The sequence below is a fragment of the Bos grunniens genome, chromosome 5 (assembly GCF_055505025.1).
Source record: "Bos grunniens cultivar Pamir isolate PY7600 chromosome 5, Bosgru_T2T1.0, whole genome shotgun sequence".
Lineage (NCBI taxonomy): Eukaryota > Metazoa > Chordata > Mammalia > Artiodactyla > Bovidae > Bos > Bos grunniens.
The window spans coordinates 112,921,269-112,942,267 of record NC_141169.1 but is presented as its reverse complement, the minus strand read 5'-3'; the positions used below and the strand labels follow the sequence as shown (position 1 = coordinate 112,942,267).

The 20,999-nt window shown below is 43.9% G+C and overlaps 1 protein-coding gene across 22 annotated transcripts in view; it reads right to left on the bottom strand.

Annotated features, from left to right (window-relative positions):
- TNRC6B (trinucleotide repeat containing adaptor 6B) overlaps positions 1-20,999 on the bottom strand; it is a 251,338-nt gene that overhangs the window by 33,977 nt on the left and 196,362 nt on the right. For 18 of the 22 annotated variants that reach the window (XM_086402948.1, XM_086402950.1, XM_086402949.1 and 15 more), the window contains 7 exons: positions 19,718-20,059; positions 15,034-17,382; positions 12,145-12,303; positions 8,559-8,734; positions 6,260-6,334; positions 5,075-5,120; positions 1,835-1,983 (listed from right to left, as the gene is read on the bottom strand). In XM_086402948.1, coding sequence (XP_086259074.1) covers positions 1,835-1,983; positions 5,075-5,120; positions 6,260-6,334; positions 8,559-8,734; positions 12,145-12,303; positions 15,034-17,382; positions 19,718-20,059 — 3,296 coding nt within the window. Of the gene's footprint in view, positions 1-590; positions 762-1,834; positions 1,984-5,074; positions 5,121-6,259; positions 6,335-8,558; positions 8,735-12,144; positions 12,304-15,033; positions 17,383-19,717; positions 20,060-20,999 lie in introns of all 22 variants that reach the window. The other 4 variants (XM_086402966.1, XM_086402965.1, XM_086402967.1 and 1 more) reach the window with 2 other exon arrangements.

Below are 20,999 nucleotides of genomic sequence, written 5' to 3'. Positions count from 1 at the left end.
GATCCATCTCTAGGAAAGGTGCTACTCTAGCCTGAATCAAATGCTGGGCAGCATGTGGGCTTCTTAAAGCTTCATTATGTGAGATATAAATTACCTTTGCCTGAGCAATTTTATACCTGAAGACACTGGATTTCTAAGCTGCCATAACCCTCAAATATTTAATCTTATTAGTTTTGGTGCTATTTTTTAATTAGCAATTACATTAGATTGAAAAGACATCAAAGGTAGTACTTGCCATTCAATCTAATGTTCAAAATGGCAAATATGTCACTAAATTAGATAGAAGGTACCTGTACAGCCTCTTTAACATCTTCCTAAGCCAGCAACTCACTAACTTATGAAGCGTAAACTTATGACCAAAAATGGGAAGACAAAAGAAACAGATTTAAAATAAAATCCATGTTGAGAAACATGAAGAGAGATGGGTTCTATGGGCTGAAAGAGCTAAATAAAAAGCCTAGACTTAATATCATTCTGTGCATTCAGTAATCAACAAATTTCCCAAGACAGACAAATGATGCAATAAACTGCAGACCAGGGCCAAGGCGAGGCCACAGCCAAGCAGTTATAAATTTGAGAGGCCTCCTTACTTGTCTAGCAGCGAAGTTTTGGGGGTTGAGCCCTGTGCCGATTGCTCCAAGGCTGACGTTGGGTAGTGTGGAACCAGAGGGAGACAGCTTGTAGCTGGGAGAAGGGGAGAAAGGAGAGCAGGGAGCCTCATCCCCAAGGCACCCATCTTGATTGGAGAAAGGCAAAGTCAGCTGAAAAGTAGTAGCAGTTAGCCAATTGCAATGAGTGTTGGTTAGTGAAGCAACAGAATGCAAGAAGGGAAAAGAGAGACACCAGGAACAAAAAAAGTTAGAGTGTATTAGCAGTAAACGAGGATAGAATTTGGATCTGATCATCACCATCATACTTTGCCCAAAAGACACCATCTGTCATCCTCTCTGCTATAGATTCGTATCCTCTAAGTTAGTAACACATTCTGTCCATTGCACTATGATAAAAATTACCAGACACTTTAGTTTCAGGGATCTAATATTGATGACTCTAACTATGTGGCTGCTGAAACAGAAGCCAAAGTCATCTTCTTGTGAATATGTTTGCTGTCTGGACCAGCATCAGTGGTGTCAAAAACGTGCCAAATCTACAAACTTCGGTTTTAACTGCCTTCTGAAGACCAGGAATATTCCAAGTTGGTATTCTGAAACAAGTAACAACCTCCTCCAATAGAAATGTTAAAAATTCCAACAGATAGGTATAAATGACTTATTTAAAGCAGGTAGTTGAGAATTTGAACAGGATATCATCATAACTAAAAACAGGTCATTAAGGAAATGGAGAAAGAAGACAACAGAGTTTTTTTTTAGGAATAGCAACGGAGAAAGTTTTGGGTCATCTTGACAAAGCTAAAAGGCAAGGCCTTAGGAGACATAGAGTTTCTGCACAAGATTCAAAATTTAATTTGTAATTAAACAGTAGCAGAAAAAAGAATTCAGGATAACTCTGTCTCTAGAATTTCTTCTGTATGTTCCCAGCGTGCATCTCCCCCACTATATCAGACCACACCCCCCTCAAACTTCATAAATTCCCCAAAACTTAGACCTTGTTCACAATGCTCGCATTCTAAAGACAGGTGGTTCTAGCTGCTGCCTAATCACCCATCAACATCAACTGTTTTCATGTCACCGTTCAAATGCAGGTGATGCTTGAGTTTTTTTTTCCCATTTGGTTCAGTAATTCTATGCTTCCTTCTGGAATGAACTATCAAAAGACAAATGGGAACCAAAGTGGTTCTCATGAATTATTATCTTAAACCAAGGAGTCAACTCACCTTCTCAAAATAAGGCCCACTATCTGTGGTTCCCATGTCTTTGGAATTAGGTGGACGGAACCCAGATCGATCCTTCCTCATGATATCATTAAAATCCCCGAGATTCATTGCTCGCTTGTCCACATCAAATTTTTTATCTGGAAGGCTCCCTGAAAAGTAACACAGAAAGAATGAACATGTTAACCCTCAATGTCTCCCTCATGACCAAGAGTGACCTGTCCCAACAACCTCTGTGGCGTGCAGGTATAGACCAGAAGAGTTCTCACTGTTCAGGCTGCTGTGGTCCTCCCTGAAACATAAAGTGAAGTTGCTCAGTCGTGTCCAACTCTTTGCTACCCTATGGACTATAGCCTACTAGGCTTCTCCATCCATGGAATTTTTTAGGCAAGAGTACTGGAGTGCGTTGCCATTTCCTTCTCCAGGGATCTTCCTGACCCAGGGATCGAACCCAGGTCTCCCACATTGTAGGCAGTTGCTTTACCCTCTGAGCCACCAGGGAAGCCCATGGAAGCATACATGGATGCTTTAAAAACAAAACAAAACAATCTCTCTAAAACCTTCAACATATATCAGCTGAAGCTGGTTTTCTGTGGAAGACTGAAAGAATCTTAGGGCTAATCTAGTCAAAATCTAACTAAAAAAATACTTAAACTAGTTATTGACATGTTTGATGACTATATCTTGCTTTTATATTCAAATGTCCTCAGTGAGAAGATGTGCATCTTGCTCCTTTTTTAGCATCTGCAAGACAAATAGTTCCAGTTGTGAAATGAAATTATTAGGACTACAAACAGCAAAGAGGCATGGTTGTTGCCCTAAAATTGATAACTCTTGGGTTGAACACGGGTGATGGTTACTGGTACAATGCCATCTCCCAGATGCAATGACTATTCCACTTTCTTCCACATGTCTATGAATTTGCTGTTGTACACTGTCATGAAACTCGTTTTTAAGTTATTCTCCTATTTAAGAGTATCACAGATCACAGGCTGTTTCTTTTATCTCCCAGGACTGTTTTCTTTTCTTCCAGATTTGATTCTTTCTTAAGTTCCTCCAGGTGAGCAACAGCATCACTGTGAAGAGCCCCCAGTTGAAGGGCTGATGCTGCACCTGCTCTACCTGCAAAGGGCAGTTGGTCCCTAATATGACTCAATATGTCAGCAAATTTAGAAAACTCATCAGTGACCACAGGACTGGAAAAGGTCCGTTTTCATTCTAATCCCAAAGAAAGGCAATGTCAAAAAATGTTCAAACTACGGCACAATTGCACTCATCTCACACGCTAGCAAAGGCTTCCCTTGTGGCTCAGCTGGTAAAGAAACTGCCTGCAATGTGGGACACCTGGGTCCAATCCCTGGGTTGGGAAGATCCCCTGGTGAAGGGAAAGGCTACCCACTCCAGTATTCTAGCCTGGAGAATTCCATGGACGGTACAGTCCACAGGGTTGCAAAGAGTCGGACACAGTTGAGTAACTTTCATTTTCACATGCTAGCAAAGTAATGCTCAAATTTCTTCAAGCCAGGCTTCAACAATACATGAACCGTGAACTTCCAGATGTTCAAGCTGGATTTAGAAAAGGCAGAATTGCCAACATCCGCTGGATCACTGAAAAAGCAAGAGAGTTCCAGAAAAACATCTACTTCTGCTTTACTGACTACACCAAAGCCTCTGACTGTGTGGATCACAACAGAGTGTGGAACATTGTTAAAGAGATGGGAATACCAGACGACCTGACCTGCCTCCTGAGAAATCTGTATGCAGGTCAAGAAGTACCAGTTAGAACTGGACATGGAACAGACTGGTTCCAAATCGGGAAAGGATTATGTCATGGCTGTATAGTGTCACCTTGCTTATTTAACTTATATGCAGAGTACATCATGAGAAATGCTGGGCTAGATGAAGCACAAGCTGGAATCAAGATTGCTGAGAGAAATATCAACAACCTCAGATATGCAGATGACACCACCTTTATGGAAGAAAACGAAAAAGAACTGAAGAGCCTCTTGATGAAAGTGAAAGAGGAGAGTGAAGAAGTTGGTTTAAAACTCAACGTTCAGAAAACTAACATCATGGTGTCAGGTCCCATCACGCCACGGCAAATAGATGGGGAAACAATGCAAACAGTGCAGACTTTCTATTTTGGGGCTCCAGAATCAGTGCTGATGGTGACTGCAGCCATGAAATTAAAAGACTCTGGATCCTTGGAAGAAAAGTTATGACCAACCTAGATAGTATATTAAAAAGCAGAGACATTACTTTGCCAGCAAAGGTCCATCTAGTCAAAGCTATGGTTTTTTCAGTAGTCACGTATGAATGTGAGAGTTGGACTATAAAGAAAGCTGAGTGCCAAAGAACTGATGCTTTTGAATTGTGGTGTTGGAGAAGACTCTTGGAGAGTCCCTTGGACTGCAAGGAGATCCAACCAGTCCATCCTAAAGGAAATCAGTCCTGAATATTCATTGGAAGGACTGATGCTGAAGCAGAAACTCTAATACTTTGGCCACTTGATGTGAAGAACTGATTCAATGGAAAAGACACTGATGCTGGGAAAGACTGAAGGTAGGAGGAGAAGGGGACGACTGAGAATGAGATGGTTGGATGGCATCACTGACTTGATGGACCTGAGTTTGAGTAAACTCTGGGAGTTGGTGATGGCCAGGGAAGCCTGGCGTGCTGCAGTCCATGGGGTCGCAGAGTCGGACATGACTGAGCTGAAGTGACTGAACTGATGACACCTCGGTGCAGACAGGCCTGGCCACCTGAGAATGACTCTGGCAGGGTCACAGACAGCTTGTGTTTGGCCACAACATTTTGTTTTTTATTTTTAAATCTGGATTAGTTCTCAATATTTAAAACTAAAACCATAGAAGAATTTCTGGCCTCTCTTGAGAACATGGAGGATCTGGCAAAGCTGAGCACACACTCGTCCACGCCAACAAGTGCCAAGGGCCGAGCAAAGGCCGACTCCTTTATGTGGTACACAGGCTCTCCATGGTGAACCAGTGGCTTTTCAACTGTTCACACCTGGCACACACCGCTCATTTACACTCATTTACACTTCTTGGTTCTTGTCGTCATTAGTTTTCAATCCCTACCTAGTGTCGAGCATGGTACCTTCCGTAGAGCAAGTTGGAATATGAGTCTAGGAACTGCACCCATCCCAACTCAAAGTGAGCAGGGATCCCAACAAAGGATCACAAATAACAACATATTTCACTCGTTTAGTGGAAGGATACACACCTACAGACAAATCCATTTTGCTACTTGGGTTATCTTCAGTTTGACTCTGAAAAAAGAAAAACAGGGAGGGAAGATTAAAGTCTGGAATTAAACACTTAAATCAGAGAAGAAACAGCATTATTCATGAACGAACCACAGCTTACTCTTACTTTACATCTAGGACTATACCAGGTCCTTGGAAATGTATCTTCAACTGGAACGAAGACAGTAACATTTTTCATATGAGTAATTTTCACTGCTGCTAGTGCCTCTATGGAGAAGGCGATGGCACCCCACTCCAGTACTCTTGCCTAGAAAATCCCATGGACAGAGGAGCCTGGTAGGCTGCAGTCCATGGGGTCTCTAAGATTCAGCCAAGACTGAGCGACTTCACTTTCACTTTTCACTTTCACGCACTGGAGAAGGAAATGGCCACCCACTCCAGTGTTCTAGCCTGGAGAATCCCAGGGATGGCGGAGCCTGGTGGGCTGCTGTCTATGGGGTCACACAGAGTCGGACACGACTGACATGACTTAGTAGCAGCAGCAGTGCCTCTATTCCTAAATTCAGTTTTCACATCAGATTAGCTTCAATAAATCTATGGACAGAGTGATAGCTAAACAGCTGCTTGGAGAAATACACCCCTGTCCTCAAGTTCCAGCCGGCTCGGGATCAAATTTCATGAGTGGCAGCCAAATGATGACAACTTCTTCTCGTGACTTGTCAAGTCATCAAATCTTGCAATGTGCAGCCAAGTCATCTGTCTTTTGGCAACCAGGGACACGGTGACCCATATTACTCCCCAAAGACCAAAAAACTAGAAGCTCTACAAAAACTGTCTATATAATTAATCACAAATAGTTTCCCTAGTCATTCTACTATGGCTAGTTTTTTTTTAAATAAAATATTAAAGATGGTACAGTAGTCAGCAAAAGTTATACACATTTTAAGTCCTTGGCTCTTTCTTCCCTAACCTTCTAAGGAAAGAATACAAAGGCTACACGTTTAAAAGCTGTAACCTTTAAATACTGGAGTACTTCATTAAGAAAAAAGGAACAGAGAAGAAACATTGCCTCATCCAGATCAGGAATGTTGCATAACCAGTTTCTAAATCTGTAATTTTGTCCTATGTATGGCAGTGGTCTTAAAATTTGTACTAAATGTAAAAGCTGGGATATAGTACACCTATGAAAAAATAAAACTTACCAGCAATCCCATATTTGAAAACTGTTTGGCAAGAGGATTCATCCATGAATCACTGTTTCCTCCTTTGAGTGAGCACTACAGAAATGAAATATGTAACCTCAGAATCAAATAATTGATTTCAACTTCCTGGGTTGCAAAAGTAATGACTAAAAATGTAAAACCAAGAGTTTACCTTTTTCAACCATAACTATTTCTCTTTAACTATAGTTATTTTGATAGATCTGTTAGTATAAAAAAGTAACAGGCCTTAGTTACATTAATGTTTTCATTCTTGTTCTATTATTCACTGCACTGAGTTAGAAGTAACTAGAAAAATAAATGGTCAGCTAGGGCTTTCACCCTATAAAGGATCAACATCAGATTTTGTAAAATATAACGCTTGCAAGCTAGTACTTTCCCTCTCAGTTTCTCCTTGTAACCCAAGCTGGTTTCTATTAGGAGTCAAGAAAAAGTTTGATGCCAGTGCATGTTATTTGGAAAGGAGCCTATTAAACTGGTCATTACTCTCTGTGTGGATACAAGGAGGAGCTCATCCACACAGCACTTTCATCTGCTTGTTTCAGAGTGTTAACGACACGGGGTTCTGTGGAAAGTGGAAAGAAGTCAGCAGAAGACACCATCACCAAGTTTACGGCAAAGGCAGGCAGGGGCGGGTTTTTGTTTGTTTCTTTAGGGGACAAACTAATTTCTCTGCTGAACATCAGCTCCAGTTTTATTTCTATGGAGAAGGTGAGTGGAACTATGATGGGAACCTGGTAGGGGCTGGAGATGATGGGGCTTTGTGCACGTGTGCATTCTCCAGGTAAAAATTCTCTGTGTGTTCTGATGCTATGGCTCATGTCAATTTTATTTTTAAAAGTGTTAAGGTACCTCTATAGGTTTAAAGGTCAAAAAAGCCCTCCCTGGAGGGAGGAGTGGTAGTTACTGTTTAATGGGTACAAAGTTTCAGCTGGCAAGATGAGAAGGGCTTTGTGGACAGATGTCAGTGATGACAGCACCACCATGTGAATGCACTTAATGCTGCTGAACTGTACACTTATGATTGGTTAAGATAGTCAATTTTACGTCAGCTGTACTGGAATATACGCACGTGCCCATGCACACACACACACAATAAGAAACGTCAGAATCATCAGTCATGGAACAGAAACAGTTAATTCCTAGTTAGACTCCCTGAATCTTGGCCGTTCCCTGAGGGGCTAGTACCTTTCACTTGGTTGCTTCCTCAGCAGTCTTCCTAGGATCCGGTCTCTTTATTAATTTGTAAATAATAAAAAGAAAGCCACAGTAGACTAGACAATGCAAATGTACTAAAAATGTTAGAAAGTTCACGGAATAATTTCTTTTGTGACTGAAGTAAGAAAATAAAAGTCCTTTATGGGGGAAAACTGTAAATGACAGCTTAAACAAAATGTTTCTAACAGAAACAACCTGCATTCTCAGGCTATAAAAGAAAGTAATTGTATTCAGAACAAAATCCCATAAGTGAAGGGGATGAAGGTACAGCCCCTGGTCAACTGAGGACCTTCTAAAATGGCGTCCAGTACCTGAAAACCAGGAGTTTTAGTTAAGAAGTGTTTCTTAGAGCAGCAAGGCTCCCGTGCTGAAATAACATACGTGGCTGCCCAACTTTTTTCCCCTTAATGTATTTGTAGAATGAGAAGCTGGAATGAAAAAAGAGGGCTTCTACTGAGAGTCATTCAGGTTCTAGATTGAAAACCAGTCATTAAACTATGAAAATCAAAAGAGAAACTAAGTCGCTCTACAATCCAGAAAATAAAAAGTGTAGGACACAACTGGTACAGGATGGAGATAAGTCACCTAGCTGCTAATGCAGGGTTATGCACTGGCACCTCATTTTGTTAAGAAAGGATTTTGGGCCTTGGAATTTCCCAAATCAGACAAAAATGAGTCACGCTGATTGTTGCTGGAGGAACTGTATTACTGTGGTTTCCCTTCTACATATTCAGGGAGACCTACTCTAAGGACTGATCAGGCTTTAGAACACAAAAGCGTAAAACATTTATAAAGGGTGTCCTGAAAGTCTGGAAAATGAAGTAAGAAGACAAATCTTGTTTCTCTGAAAATTCCATTTTATCCACAGCGAGGATTTTGTAGTTAGAGACGTCAAGGTAGGGAAGATGAGGGGTAAAGAGGAAGCAGTTACGTGTTCTGAAGTATTTTCTCCATCACTGAGGACGGCAAGGTCTTCAGCTCCGTGGCTTCTTCCACTAAAACACTCTCAGTTCTGCCTTCTAAGAATGAATACACAAGTTCAGGCACCTCTAACGTGGCCTACCTTCATTTGTTTCTTTCCTCCTTGTCCCCAGCTTGCTGAGTTGTGGGAGGAAGCGCTTCCCTGAGAGCCGGCAGTGTTCCAGACTCCTCCATCATCCTCCTCTTCCCAGCTGGGATGGCGAGTTCCTGCCACTGGCCCGTCATTCTCCCCCCAGCCATCTTGCATAGATTTGGAATCTTTAAGAAAAGAAAGAGCCAACTGTATGCAATGGCTATATATAACAACGATCATTCCTTATAAATGCAGCATTTTAGTGTATTTGTAATTGTATCCAGTATCTGTCTGTATGGCGAGGCAAATATTCTCCCAACTTGAGAGAGCAGAATGGAAACTCCAAAAGGGTCAAACATACACAGTAAGTTCATAAACCACAAATCAAGATTTCCTGGCTTCTAGTTCAATGATTTTTCCCCTTACACAGTGTTGACAGAAATCCCCCAACCGAAAAGAACCTATCACTACTTACAAGAAATTTCACACTTAAATTAAAAGAAATCTGTTACTCTTAATGAGAATGTTGTACTGCACTGCTTAGTTTTACCCTCCTGAAAGGAAATACACGGTGTACTTTGTAACGGATTTTACAAATATGAGGCAGGATAAAAAACAACTGTCAACCTTATTTGGGGTAAAGAAAAGAACATGAAAGATGGACAGAAAAAAGAAAACTGTACTAGATTTTGAATATCAAAATTACAGTGAAAGAAGAGAAATTCAGAAATAGCCATGAAAATTTGAAAGTTACTAGATTTACACACTTGAAATGTACCGGATACTAAAAAGATCCTAGGCAAAGACAACGTATAAGCAATGGCTTTTAAAGACGGGCAGAGGAGGGATTTCCTTGGTGGTTCAGTGGCTAGACTCCATGCTTCCAATGGAGGGGGCTTGGGTTTGATCCCTGATTGGGGAATTAAATCCCACATGCCACAAATAAGAGTTCACATTCTGTAACTAAGACCTGGTCCAGCTAAATAAATAAATAGTCAATAAGTAAATAAAATAAAAGACAGGAGGAGGAAATGTAGGAGACAGAACATGGAAGGGAGAACAAAGACAGGGAAACCAGTGCTCAACTGTTCAAGGAACTAGGTCATCATCAGGCTCCACAGTCAATTTCACCAACATTTCCCCTTAAACAAAGATCTTGAATTTGGAGATTGGGATAGATCCTTAATCTCCTTCTGAAAATTTTGTATGGATACACTTTCTGGTAATGACAGAAGAAAGGAAATAAACTATCCCACCTAGAAGCTCCATGAAAAGGTATGAAAGCGTTAGTCACTCAGTCCGTGTGCAACCCCATGGACTGTAATAGGCTGGGCTCCACTCTCCATGGGATTCTCCAGGCAAGATTACTGGAGTGGGTAGCCATTCCCTTCTCCAGGGGATCTTCCCAACACAGGGATTGAACCTAGGTCTCCCACACTACAGGCAGATTCTTTGCCAGATTCTGAGAAGCCCAGAAGCTCCATCCACACCTTCAATTAACAAAATGACAAGACGTTTATGGAGGGAGTTATTTGATTCAGATGGCTTCACACGAAGAATCTAGAGCCAGAAAAGTGGCTTTACCAGGTCTTTCTGCTGCCAGGCTCTGGGACCAGGCCTATGATGCCATCCAGGCATCAATCAAGTAGGCAGACAGCTAGGTAGTCAATTTCCTCAGACGGTGGCATCATCTCCCAGCAATGCCCAAGTGAACCTTGGGATGAACCCTCTATGGGGTTCACTAAGTGTCCCCCTTTGCAGGGGCTCTGTGACTGAGTGGCAAGAGGCAGGGCCTGAGGGCTGTTCTCCCCGCTTCTGGATAACAAGGACCATTTCTCCTGCACAGGAGGTTACCCACTATTACGTAAGCATAGGTTTTATACATCCTCTGACAAGCAACAGGAATTAAAGACCTAACATAAGTGACATATTGACCCTTTTAAAGAAGAAAGACATCCATGTAACCCTTCTTCGAGAAAAAGGAGCTGCACTTTTAACAAACAATTTCTTGTAGACAGATTAAAAAAATAGAGAGCTCCAATACTGAAGTCATGGAGTCCACACCAGATTTAAGACATCTATAGTCTAGACAAGATCACAGGTTAAATTACCATAAGCACTGATTAGTAGGCTGTGACTATCTAGCCCCTTCCCCTGACTATTACACGTTCAAATTACCCAGAGGAGGGGGAAAGGTAACTACAGCTTTAGCTATAGATATAGATGATCCCAGTGAGTAGAAGCCTTTTTTAATCTGGAGAAAAGTGATTTCTGTGATGGAAGAAAGATGATCCCGAAGTTGGGAAAGACACATAAAAATCTTCAAAGTATTGTTAAAGCGCCTCCTTGTGCCAAGGGTCTGGTTTATGCCTTTCCACAGCATTCTGGATCTATTCCAAGTCTACAGAATGGTATTTCCCATGATGATAGAACCAATTTTACAATGAAATTCAAGACAAGATCAAATTCTTTATCAAGCTGTTTCTATGAAGTGAAGGAGATTTGTCATTTTCAAAATGCAGTCAAGTTACACAGGCACAAGAGTGAGTTTCCAGAATACAGAGAGCTAAGATGATACTCCATTCTGTGGTATGGTCAGAATCATAAACATTATAAAATAAACTTGACAATGGAATTTATTCTTGTTCCAATTCAGAGAATTCAGTCTGACCACTTTTTTTAATCAAAAGACAATCCTGTAACTCTGCAATACGGTAGAAAAGAGACGTTGAAATACTTCTTAAGAAAACTACAAAAAAGTGACAACAGGCACTTGAAATTAAATTTTTCAACTGAGGATCATCCAATGGGAAGTCCTGCAGCATCCATTTACGAAGTTTTGCAAATTACTCTGAGTACACATTGCCAGCTGGATCAAGTATAGCTTAGATTGTCAGTGAATATGAATAAGTGTGACGTGCTTTGTTTAAAAAATTGAAATGAAGAAATCTTTTTTGGGTTCAAGAAACCTTAAATGTCCCTGTGTGGGTGGGACTATGAGAAGAGAGACAAAGGGGAAAGAAAGGAGCAGAAGGATGAAGTCACTGGGCAGCAGAGACCTTGTTCCATGTTAAATGCCAGGAATTATTATTTTTTTTAACTTATACCAACACGAGAGTAGAAATGCAAAATAGATATAGTGAGCAATGTTTAACTTACTATGGGAGAAAAGGCACATCAAAATTTCAGTTCTGGCCAGACATTAAACTTAAGTTAAAGGAGGGATTTCCCTGGTGGTCCAGTGGCTAAGACTCCATGCTCCCAATACAGGGGGGCTCTGGTTTGATCCCTGGCTGGGGAACTAAGATTCCACGTGCCACAAGGAAGAGCATTTGTGCCACAACTAAGACCCACCATAGCTGAGAGAGTAAATATTTTTTAAAAATGAAATCAATAATACTAACTTATGACTTTCAGTTCACTGTAAGCATTTTTACATATGCCAAGCCAAGTCTCCATCATTTGCTGCTAACCATTTACTAAAGATGCAAGGCCCTGAACCTCGTTGAACTGATAATGTAACAACAGCCCTCCCCCAAATGTGTGACTCTCCTAATTAACAGAGACTCCCTCAAAAAGAATGCCGTGTACTTACTAGGTTTCATGGCATTTGGAGCATTGGAGGGTGCAGTCCCCCAGCCTGTTGTCGACGCTCCCGTGTCATCCATCTCGCCCCACCCAGGACTGCTTTCGTTTGGCTCACCCCAAGCTGAAGTACCATTATCTGGAGCAGATGGTGTGCTTTTGCTCCAGACTGTAAAGAAAGGAGATGCATCTCAAAGAATGATTTATGAACGCTGCAGTATCCAGCAGGGGTGAAGGGAGGAGGAACAGGACCTCCTGAATTCTATGGGTGGAAATAGAAATGTGGACACCACCTATATGGAGGACACCTGGCACTGGCACTTTAACTTCTGGTCTAGTAATTCCACCGCCAGGATATTATACCATACATGTACTTGCAAAAGTAGATGAAATTACATGTACAACAATGCTCATGGCATCACTGTCAGAAAATATTTGGAAGCAACCTAAATATCTATGAAACGGGGACCAGTCAGACCAATCGTGAATTGCCCATCAAGTGAATACTATATACGAACGAAGCACTGAAAAGACAGAAATGTGTTAACATGAAAAGTTTTGAAGAATAATGACAACAGCGTGGTGAAGAACAGTGTATATAGCACAATTTCCCCTACTGTACCAAAATATACCTATTCTGCTATAGGTATGAACAGAATTTCTGATTGGCACACAAAGTTCTAAAACCTGCAAGGAGAGACCCTAAAGGTTAAGATTCTTTCATTTATTACCTTTTGCTTTTCTCTATAGTTTGAAGGTTTTTACTATATGAAGAAATTTTTTTACATGTTCTAGATAGGGAATTAATGAGCAAATGTTCATTTCCTTTTGTTTTCTTTTCAATATATATTAAAAATCCAGAACTAGTTAAAAGTAATCATTTCATAATTGGATTCACTGAACATGAGACTTACTTTGGAGAGTGGAAAATTAAGTATTATGATTCATTTTAACTCAAATAATGCAAACAAATTAAGGGTTCAGTTCAGTCGCTCAGTCGTGTCCGACTCTTTGTGACCCCATGAATCGCAGCACGCCAGGCCTCCCTGTCCATCACCAACTCATGGAGTCTACTCAAACTCATGTCCATGGAGTCGGTGATGCCATTCAGCCATCTCATCCTCTGTCGTCCCCTTCTCCTCCTGCCCCCAATCCCTCCCAGCATCAGAGTCTTTTCTAATGAGTCAGCTCTTCACATCACGTGGCCAAAGTACTGGAGTTTCAGCTTCAGCATCAGTCCTTCCAAAGAACACCCAGGACTGATCTCCTTTAGGATGGACTGGTTGGACCTCCTTGCACTCCAAGGGACTCTCAAGAGTCTTTTCCAACACCACAGTTCAAAAGCATCAATTCTTCGGCACTCAGCTTTCTTTACAGTCCAACTCTCACATCCATACATGACCACTGGAAAAACCATAGCTTTGACTAGATGGACCTTTGTTGGCAAAGTAATGTCTCTGCTTTTGAATATGCTATCTAGGGTGGTCATAACTTTCCTTCCAAGGAGTAAGCGTCTTTTAATTTCATGGCTGCAAGGTGCATCCCTTTAATTTGCTGGTTTACATGAGGGCATTCAAGTTGCCAATGCCAAACTAAGAACCATCACCGGGCACTATATTTTTAAAAACTGTTTAAAATCGCCTCCCTTTATAAGTTTTTATCAACACTACTTTTAATTTACTAGGCATGATGTTTCTTACGGAGAAGGCAATGGCATCCCACTCCAGTACTCTTGCTTGGAAAATCCCATGGATGGAGGAGCCTGGTTGGCTGCAGTCCATGGAGTCACTGAGTCGGACACGACTGAGCAACTTCACTTTCACTTTTCACTTTCATGCATTGGAGATGGAAATGGCAACCCAATCCAGTGTTCTTGCCTGGAGAATCCCAGGGACGGGGGATCCTGGTGGGCTGCCGTCTATGGGGTCGCACAGAGTTGGACACGACTGAAGCGACCAGCAGCAGCAGCAGTTTCTTATCCAAAGGAGGAGGGAAGAAAGTTTAATTCTGAACAACTGATTATCATGAGATAATCTCCACATGACTAAGTGTTTCACTTCCAAAGGTTAACTGTTAGAAATCATCTGGAAAGTGATGGAATACTTTGGCCACTTGATGTGAAGAGCTGACTCACTGGAAAAGACCCTGATGCCGGGAAAGACTGAGGGCAAAAGGAGAAGGGGGCGACAGAGGATGAAATGGCTGGATAGCATCACTGACTCATGGACATGAATCTGAGCAGACTTCGAGAGAGAGTGAAAGACAGGGAAGCCTGGCGTGCTGAGGTCCATGGGGTCGCAAAGAGTCAGACAAAAGTGACTGAACAACAACAACAATCTCCACATAACAAAGTTTGCCACTTCCAGAGGTTAACTGTTACAAATCATCTGGAAAGTGATGGAAACCTTCCAGATCGCAGCTTGGCTCTGTTTTCTGATGGCCTCTGCAAGAAGAGACACAGACGGCTTCCCAGTGCTGGGGAAAGAGCAGCACAGAGGATATGTCCACAGGCAGAACAGGAACGGAAATGAGGTCTATTTCTGCTCCTATTTTAATTCTTTATTTTTAAATCTAGAGCAGAGTTTGTTTGGCAAAATCTAAATGTTTTCGATTCTGCAAACCGATACAATTACCAAAAAAATAAAAAATAAAATAGGGGGGAGACTAACCCAGGGAAGCCACCTTTCCCTTCTGCCAAGAAAGAGCATTACCATGTACCACCAGCATCTGTCGTCACCAACGTTTGATGTAAAGAGAGCTTTTGTTGACAACAGCCTACAGTTAAAGCAGGAAAGAGTCTCAAAATGAAGCTAAGTTCAATAAATACCTCTTAATAAAAATGCCTTGGTTTAGGATTGATTTTCTTCAACAAAACCTGTAAGAAAAAGCCATCGCCTACCTGATGCTGATTTGCCGGTCATCGGGGTAGGCAGGTTTGCTTCTCGAGGTGCTGGGCCCCCTTGGGAATTCTTATCCCACAGATTCACATTCTTGTAGTTATAACTGTTGGGGTCTCCCCACGCGGAAGTGCCATCGTCAATGTCCATCTTCCGACTGATCGACTGTGGGGATGGCTCTTCCCAACCGCTGGGTTCCTCATCCTTGGGGGTTACTGGCTGCGGCCCGCTGCTCCAGTTGGAATTGGAAGGTCGTCCGTTGCCTGGAGGTGGTGGGGCTGGGCCTCCCCAGGAGCCAGAGGCCTCGGGTTGTGGTGGTGGTAGCTGCTGTGGCGGCGGCTGCTGTTGGTGCTGTTTGTTCCAGGAACTGGGCTGTCTGCCTGTCTCCGTCCATGCCGGAGACCTTTTGCAGTCTTCCCACCCGCCTTTGGAAGCCAGGCTTGCGTTCCCACCACTCCCCCAAGTCCCGATTTCACTCTGCCCACCTTCGCCCCACCCGGACACAGGTTTACTTGCAGCATTTTCCCAATTGCTGGTTTTCGCCTGATCTACCTCCTCTCCCCAACCATTCTTTCCAGAAGTCCATCCTTGGTTGGGCTGGCGTCCACCTCCCCACCCTTGATCCTTGCTGGAGTTCTCATTCCAAGAGGAAGATGTCTTCTCGTCCGGTCGTCCTCCTCCCCAGTTGGAAGAGTTGTTGTTCTTATAGTCATTCCAGCCTCCTGTGTTCTTGGGGTCTTTCCACTCTGTAGAGGCTGAGAGCTCTCCCCATCCAGACTTCATTTGATTGCTTTGGCTGGGTGCGTCTCCCCAGCCCCCTGAGCTCTTGGTCTGTGTGGCAGCGCTCTCCCACCCCTCAGTTCCTTTGTCAGATTTCCCCTCGGGCCTTGGCACCTCTTCAACGTCCCACACTGTGTCCTGCTTAATTTGAGTTTGGCCCCAGCCAGTGTTTGAGAGCACCCTGGGGTCCAAATCAGTTCGGCTCAAAAGAGTCTGCAAGACAGCCTGACAATCAGGATGTGTGGGCCGGTACGACCGACGGCCAGAATTGTGACTGTCACTACTTCCTGCTTTGTGGTTGCTTCCAGTGCTTTGACCTCCAACTTCACTTCCCGTGGAGCTGGAAGATCTTCCCCAACAGGGAGCCTGGGCATTGCCTTGGTTTTCAGGGAGGGGGTGGCCCTTCTGATTGTCCCATGCTCCAGTGCTAGAATTTGGTTGGTTTGGACCACTCCATTCTCCAATTTTCAACTCGTCAGACCCAGTCGGCTGTTTCCATTCTCCCTGAGAGACCCCGGATGTCATTTTGTTCCCTTCACCCCATTTGTTGTCATTAGAGTCCTGAGGGCCAAAGTTCCAGGACCCACCCGTAGACCTGTTATTGTTGTCCCAAGAGTCACTTTTTGACCCAGTTGATTTCTGAACAGGAGCTCCTTTCCAGGAGTCCTCTCTCTCCTTTCCATTGTTCCCATTGTTTCCAGAATTGCTTTGTCCAGAGGCTGTGTCAGTTCCAGAAGGCCCCCTAGCTGCACCCCAAGATCCAACACTCCCAGTCTTTCGATCTCCAGTGCTTTGTGAAGGGGCATCAGTGCTCCTGGAGGCGTTCCCCAAGCCCATCCCAAAGGGCATTCCCTTATTCTCCATGGGGTTTGGTGAACTTGAGTTCAAGGAGTTAGTGTTTCCATTTTTTGGTCCATCAGTGTTATGAATTTGAGCCTGCTCTCTGCCAGAGACAACAAAATTAACACCCGCATTTTCCATCTTTGACTGCTGTTCCCTGGATGCCTGACCCACTGTGCTAACCTGTGCACTGGAATTACTCGTCTCCGTTTCCAATGCCCCCTTCCTAGAATTTCCTTCTTGGACCAGCGCTGGCCAGGCAGATGGGTTGCTATTTGGGTTAAAGTTGCTGAAGCCAGAGCCAGGTCCAATCCTCTCCTGACCACTCACATTCCTCCAGTTTCCTAGTCCACTGTTGCTCTCCGTGGTAGAGTTGGAAGATTGAACAGATTTAGCCTTAGGGTCAGATTTCCAGACCCCCAGATTACATTCGTTCCCGGAACTTGCAGACTGGCACTGGCTCCCTTTTCCTTTGTTACTAGTGGTGCTTCCTGGCAGAGTGCTCTTCTCAGAGCCAGGGTTTGAGGCACTGTTGTTATCGGTGGTGTTTTCGGAAGAAGACTCAGTGTCTTTGCTGGCAATGCAAGGCCACTCTTCCATGTCAGACCCGTCTACAATCACCTTGTCCCAGATGTGAATGGGGTTGGGGGAGGCGCCGCTGTTGGAGGAGGCTCCCGGGCCCCAAGTGGAATTTGCATAATTTGAAGCAGCAGCACCTCCAAGGGTTGACTCTGAGAAAGAGATGGTGTCATTAATCACAGTGGCACGTGCATCATCTCAACACCTCAAGCTCAAACTGCCCCAAAAGTGAGCTTGTCACTTCCCCACAAACTAGTTCTCTGCCCACTGCCTGCCTTGCTTAACTGTGTCATGCCTGTCTGAGAAGTCGCTTCTGTCTTGCCTGGCTGGTGTATTTGCTAACTCTAACCCCCAGGGCCTCTCAAAGCTACCCTCGTGCTACTTCCAGGGACAGAGAAGGAGCTTCCCGTATCTTGAGACAATGCAGTAAATAGCCTATCCTTGCTTTACAGCTACAACCCACTCTAAACACCCCTAGTATTAATAAAGCACACCTTTGATTATATCACTGCTCTATGGAGAACACTGGAGAGTTTCGTAGTGCGTAAGAATAAAGCTAAACTCCTGGGCCTGAGGTCTGACCTAGATGCTCCACAACCTGGGACCCATTGACTTTTCCATTTTCCTCTTTCCCTGCTTTCTCTGATGATGCCCACACTCTACAAACTGCACCTTCTCACCCCGGCTCTATTCCCCATGGGCCTCTATTGTTTTTCCTTGGGAATTCACACACTGAAATCTATCCATCTTTCTGGGCCTAGTTCAAGTGCCACCTCTATGAAGTTTTTTTGAGCTCGCCACCTGAAAACAGCCTCTCTCTGTCTGGAGCTGTTTTGCTCCGTGTATTGCATTTACCTCTTCCTTCCCTCACATGAATGCCCTCCAGGCAGAGACCTATCTTGCTAACGTTTGAATTCCATGTGGCAGCCAAGGCACTGCTGCTCAGTAAGCAGCTGCTGAATGATGAATGCCCACCCAGCTAGATGCCGGGGCAGACAAGCATGAATCAGTCTGCATGCCCAAGGAACTTGATAAAAAGAGTCTGGCTCAGAGCATATTTGATTGGTGCGGGAGGGAGGGGGAATGACCTGTTTTTAAGACCAATAATTTCCTCTAAACTTATTTCAGTTCTTTTTAACCAAACAGCTTTAAATCAATATGAAGTTCAAAAAAAAAAAAAAAGCGCCATATAAAGGAAGGAAGCGGGGAATCTCAAACTCCTGAGATCAGGGGCCTCCTCGGTTTTAAGAATGTAAACAGAAGAGTGACTCATGCTGGACCCACGTCTACGTCCAGGCCTGGCGAGACTCAGCTGCTGAAGTGCCCGACACAAACACCCCCTCACACTTCCCTTTGCAGCTGGTGACGAGGGGCCAGGAAGGAAGGGCCAGGAGGCCTTTCTCTGTCTGGGCTGGGCCTGTCCTGACGGCTACCAAAGGAAGCCTCATGAACAGGGCTTGTCTCTATATGAAGGCCTGTGTCACTGCCAGCTTTCTCTCCATCTTTACTTTGCACATAAGCTGGTAAAAGAAAATTCTCTAGGCAATTTTATGTCCAAATTAGAACTAGAATAAAGCATCCTACCATTAACAACCACCAATTCATTGTCTTTGCCAATGCTTGATGGTCTTCAAGCTCTGAATTTTAATGTAGTCTCAAAAAAACATTTGTAAGAATAAGTGGAAATCTTTTGACAATTTTTTAAAAAATGGGGGATGATATTTGGAAGTTCTTGGCTGTTGGCTGTTAAGTATTCATCAATTAAAAAACTCTCAAAACTTCCAGCAGAGCCCTTCAGGTAAAGATTCCTTATACCTACATACAGTTTTTAACAGAGCTCAAAATCCAGGGCTCTCTATAAAGAAACATTGATCTTAGAAATCTGGTAAAAGGATGGCATTATGTGGAATTCCCCCTAAGTTCTCCATTATAATCTAAGAGACCATTCTCTCTCTGTTCCCAGAGCTCCAGGAACATAAACATGCACGTCTTGAGATTCAGAACCAGCCTCTGCACTAGTCTCATTTCTAGTCGCCCCAGTTCACACCTGAAGAGGCACCTGGAGCTATGGGGGCTTGAATTGTAATGCTCTCGTCTAAGAAGGGAAAAAAGGAGCCAAAGAATGTGGACAAAGAGCAGCAGGCCAAGAGCACACTCACCAGACCCTGAAATCCAGTTTCAGGAGAGAAATGCTGGTACACATCTCACACTGGGCTCCTCCTCCATCTTCTGAATAACCCCAAGAGTCTACAGGAATAGTCACCTACTCCAGTGTTCTTGCCTAGGGAATCCCACGGACAGAGGATCCTGATAGGTTACAGCCCATGGGGTCGCAAAGAGTCGGACATGACCCAGTGTCTAACACTAACTAAGTCTGCATAATCAACGCTTCTTGTGGGCAGTAGACAGGCAACACAGAGTGGCGCGCTGGCCCCCTGCAGCCGTCCCGGGCCCCCTCACCCCGTCCGCCTGCCGAGGCACGCTCACCTGGCGCGGTCCCACCCTCGCTCTGCAGCAGCGCTCCTGTCACTTGTGCGTTGTTGGGGTTTGCTCCGGGCGCCGTGGAGGGAGGAGGCCCTGCCCCGCCCCCGAGGAGCATGCAGGACGGTGGAGGGGGCTGCCCACGTTTTAGTAACACTTTGTGGTCCTGCTGGCAACGGAATCGCGGCGGCACCTCCCGAGGCATGTAGCGGGCGGCGCTTGGCGGTTGTCCGTTCGGCACTGCCACCCTTTTGGCATTGTTGCCACCATTGACTGGTGGCGATGGAGAGCTGCCAATTGGGCTGGCGGCCGCTGGTTGGCTTAAACTTGGTTTCGTCACTTCGGGCACTGAAAGAGAGAGATGAGGAAACAGCCTTTGAAATCCAGTGTATTTTTATGAAGATTATTTTTTCAAGAAAGTGTCCATGAGATAGGTTCCAATAAGACAATGCTCCTTTCATCCTACTCTGAGGGACATGATGTTTCCAGATCCTTCAGCACCTTCAGTTTACTGGAGAGAGCTAAGGGTGGAGAGTGACGGTGACAAGGATTCAAACACTGCGCTATCACAGAATGACATTCCGTTAACTAAGGAGGAGAAGGAAAGAAGCACCATTCACTCCCCTAAATCAATAGTGGAGCCCTCTGAAGGGCTGCCTAGCAGGTCAGGTGCACACAGACCCCAGGCAAAATCCCTGGGGAAAGGTTCAAGGCTCTCAGCCCAACAGCCCTTTCTCTCCATCCACATCCTTAAAGAAACTTTACCCAAAGTCCCTGGACTAGGTATGCTCAGCCCCCTTCATGTGCATTCCTGGACCATGTTGTCCATCTCTGTGCCACTGAAAAAACTGTTTATATGGAGATTATCCATTTGTAGATCCTTCTCCTCACCAGGTCAGAAGACCCTCAATGGCCAAGAACCCATCTTTCACCTTTTTTCCTTAGGGCCCGGCACAAAATATATCCCCTAAGGGGAAACCAGGCTTACAGAATCTCAAGATCAACGTGGTTTTCGTTTCTACAGCCAGCTGAACTTAAAGACACTTGCTTGGCATTCTGTGTAAATATTAGAAATGTTATAAATCTCTTTGCTTTTATTAAAAAAAAAATAAGTGGACCTTATGTGTATTTTTTTCAACTATTCATTTAAACGAAAAATTTCAAAATGTAGATATTTTTCCTGTTTAAATATTTAAGGTTTCCCTCCCTTGTAAAATGGCAAACAAGAAGGATGGGAGGAATATGTGAGATGACTATGAAGCTCTGCTGGACCCTCTGGCTTCCCTTT